Here is a 3,686-nt window from a genome sequence, read left to right as displayed (position 1 = left end):
ATTGGCCGCCATGCCACAATGGAGCTGCAACAAATGGGCGCGGGAGTCACACTGCCACGTCACCCACCGACGACGATGGGAGCGGGAGCGGCGGAGGAAGCGGAGAAAGTGGCGACGACAGTGATGTCAGCAGCAACAGCAACAGCAACAGCAGCGGGAGCGGGAGCGAGGACGATAATCCGCGAGAGCGTCTGCAGACTGGAACGCGACTCCGTGGCAAATGTTGTGGTCAACGTCAGCGTAAACGTCGACGTTCACTGCGACGCGTCTACTGCGCTGTGAATCTCTCCATAATGGGTCTCCTGGTTGCCGTGGAGATCTATGCTCAAGTCGCTATATTTCTGTAGATATCATTCTATAGTTATCGTACTCTTAAGCATGCTGTAAAAGAGGAATTAGAAATGCAAAAATCACAAATGAACTGACGAAACTTTCAAAGAAATCGAAAGAAGGCTTTGAAAAGTATAAAAAAAAATCACAATATCATCAAAAATTTGCATATTCTTAAAGTATTTGAATAAGAGATTGTTCTTTCCTTAAATATAAATTCTATAAATGAGGCAAAATATATAGAAACCAATCTCTAAAACTAAAAACTATGACTTTACAAGAAGAATCTAGAGAAAATAAATCAAATCTTTTAGATATTGGTGATGTTTCTTCATTAACAGTACATATATTTAAGAAGTGGAATAGAATCTATCTAAAGAATATTCTTTTCTTAAACTGATCTGACATATGACCGGCTGAAAAAGGTCATAGATAAAAATGTTCGATAAAATAATTACCAAATTACGATATACAAGATTGGTGTACATAAAGTAAGGAACATGTTAAGTTAAACTTTCAAATATGTGGAAAAAAGCTGGATCAAATAAAAAGTATAATAAACAGGGAACAGAGCCGCAAACAAGTTATAGAAAATACAAAACAATAAAAGAAACATATTGTAAATTGCAATGAAAAAAAAAAATGTTCTTTTGCTTTCTTCTGGCCGACTTGAAGAATTAAGCAAGTGAAAAAGAAAGATAAGCATAAAGTCAGCAATAAGAGTTAATCGTATGTCAGATAAGATCTCTCTGTATTATTGCTTCATTAATATAGTCTTCGCCCTATTTCAAGTAGCTTCACAGCATGAAAAGCTTTAAAAACGTAACAATAGCTATAAGAATAATTACCAGCAAAAGTCTAACCAGCCGTAGAGAAGCAAAAACAATAAGCAGTCCTAAGTAAGAATAATAAAATTGTAATGTAGTTATAAACGTTGTAAATGTTTAAGTGTATTATTATTGTAAATAAGTGAACACAAAAAAACAAAAGCCAATCAAACAATAATCATATCGCTAATAATATTATTAATATTATGGTATTGTACATAAGTACAGTTGTGCCGGCAAAACAAAAACTAACCATTAAATGTGAGTTGATGTATACCCAGAGATATAAAAACAAAAAAAACAACAACAAAATAATAATAACGAAAAATAAACACTTGATTTTTGTGCATAATGAAATGAACCCCGCTCCCCAACCACTTGAGCTTTAAACGTGAGGGACACGTGAGGGAAGTAACCACTCATGGTTCAGTCAAATTTCATATATAATATTATATTTGCTAATCAAATCGATAGACAGATACTTGCCTCTTGGGAGTGAGTGACGTTAATAGTGGGAATGGGCCCGACTAATTAAATGATAAGACTAAAAAACCCAAAAAGACGAAAATGTTCGCACGTTGGCACGCGCAACACGTGATGTGAGAGCGCAAAATGAACACCCTCGCTATCTGCTCGAGTTGTATTCACAGCTTGTAGTTTGTACTCACATTCGCACTCACACTCATAATCGCACTCAAAGTTACGGGGGGATGTCAAGTGTCTGTCAAGTTTCCCCTGCCAAATGTCGATCTAATCAGTTTGGGCCGTTTTTGATTTATAAGCACCTTGGTTTTTCGGAAATTCCATCAGTAGTGAAACATGTGGAGTCCAGTTGCCATTGTCCTCCTCTGCCTGGCCGCCAGCAGCCAGGCACGTCTGCTGCCCCAAGATGCAGAGCTGCTCTGGTCAGCCGATATGATCGAGTTGCCACAGGAGCCAGAGCTTTTTGAATCCCGCGCTTGTAAGTTGCGCTAGCTATAGAATATCGAGGTTAACTTCATTTTCCGAACTTTTTGCTTAGCTGGCTGCTCCATTAAGATACGCAGCACTGAGATGAAGAACCCACAGCCCTTGCTGATTAAGCCCGGCACTTCGGAGTTTTATCCCTTCTCTGCCAGCGGCTATGTGGATGTGGAGCACGACAAGACTATTGAATTCCATTGCACCTCGGCACTCGCCTCGCCGCTGTCGGGCAAATATGTCACAGCCAAGTGCGTTGGTGGAACCCGCTTCAAGGTGGGCGACAAGGAGCACGAGATTGAGGATTTCAAGTGCACCTCGTGGCCAGCATTCGTGGGCAAGAAGTCCGGCTCTAGCTGCAACGGTGGCACCACCTTGATCAATGTGGGCTTCGAGCTGAGCGGCTCGCGTTTCGCCAAACAATACGATGTGTGCTTCAATGAGAACGAGGAGGTCACTCGCTATGTCTACCACACACTGGATTCGGGAAGCAATTACTATGCCACTGGCGTGGATCGCATCAACTTTGCTCCTGGTGGCTACTTTGCCGGTAAGAATGTGGACAAGCTGTACACACAGGTCACCCAAAAGGAGACCATCGACAAGGCCTTGGGCATTGACTCGTCCCGCTACTTTGACTCGGCCAAGAATGTGTTCCTCGCTCGTGGTCACATGGGTGCCAAGGCTGACTTTGTGTATCCACCCGAGCAGCGTGCCACTTTCCTCTTCATCAATGCCGCTCCTCAATGGCAGACTTTTAATGCCGGCAATTGGGCGCGTGTCGAGGATGGCGTCAGGGATTGGGTGTCGAAGAACAAGAAGTATGTGGAGTGCTGGACCGGTGTCTGGGGTGTCACCACCTTGCCCAACAAGGATGGCCATCAGACGGGTCTCTATTTGGCCTACGATCACAATGGCAATGGCTTGATCCCGGTGCCCAAGTTGTACTTCCGTGTGGTTATCGAACCCAACACTAGGAAGGGCATTGTCTTTGTCGGTGTCAACAATCCCCATTTGAGTCTCGACGAGATCAAGCGTGACTACATTCTGTGCGACGATGTCAGCGACAGAATCAACTGGATCAGCTGGAAGAAGACCGATATCACCGCCGGCTACTCTTATGCCTGCGAGGTCAACGAGTTCCGCAAGAAGGTCAGCCACCTGCCCAACTTCTCCGTCAGCGGTCTGTTGGTTTAAGCTCCTTCGAATTCTGTTTAAGTTTATGTTAATAAATGAATTGTTAAAAGCAAAGTTCCTGTTATCGGTATAATATGTATATAAAAAATTATCATAAGCACCATCAAATGCTCATCTGGCTGCAGTTATATTATATTTGTAATATGTAGGAATCCACCCATTTCTCTTGCTTAGGAATTCTTTATTTGGTTATAGTTTTACATGCAAAATTATAGTGTTCAATAATTTAAAGTTTCTAAACACATTACAAAAAAATTAGTTATACGTATAAAATAAAATATTTTAATGAATACAATTTTCCCTTTGTAAAATCATAAATTTTATTTTATGCTAAGCAAATTTTTAATCTTATCTCAATTTAAATATTTAGTA

At 41.3% G+C, this 3,686-nt stretch overlaps 1 protein-coding gene across 1 annotated transcript; it reads left to right on the top strand.

The window, feature by feature from the left end:
* Nucleotides 1-1,953: 1,953 nt before the first annotated feature.
* LOC132791282 (uncharacterized) lies at nt 1,954-3,368 on the top strand. The gene is made up of 2 exons (XM_060800143.1): nt 1,954-2,118; nt 2,179-3,368. Exons 1-2 carry the CDS (start codon nt 1,977-1,979, stop codon nt 3,312-3,314), a joined length of 1,278 nt encoding a protein of 425 aa, XP_060656126.1. The 5' UTR covers nt 1,954-1,976; the 3' UTR covers nt 3,315-3,368.
* The last annotated feature ends 318 nt before the right edge of the window (nt 3,369-3,686 follow it).

This window comes from Drosophila nasuta, chromosome 3 (assembly GCF_023558535.2).
Source record: "Drosophila nasuta strain 15112-1781.00 chromosome 3, ASM2355853v1, whole genome shotgun sequence".
Taxonomy (NCBI): domain Eukaryota; kingdom Metazoa; phylum Arthropoda; class Insecta; order Diptera; family Drosophilidae; genus Drosophila; species Drosophila nasuta.
The sequence above is the reverse complement of the archived record's forward strand: the minus strand, read 5'-3'. Positions and strand labels throughout refer to the sequence as shown.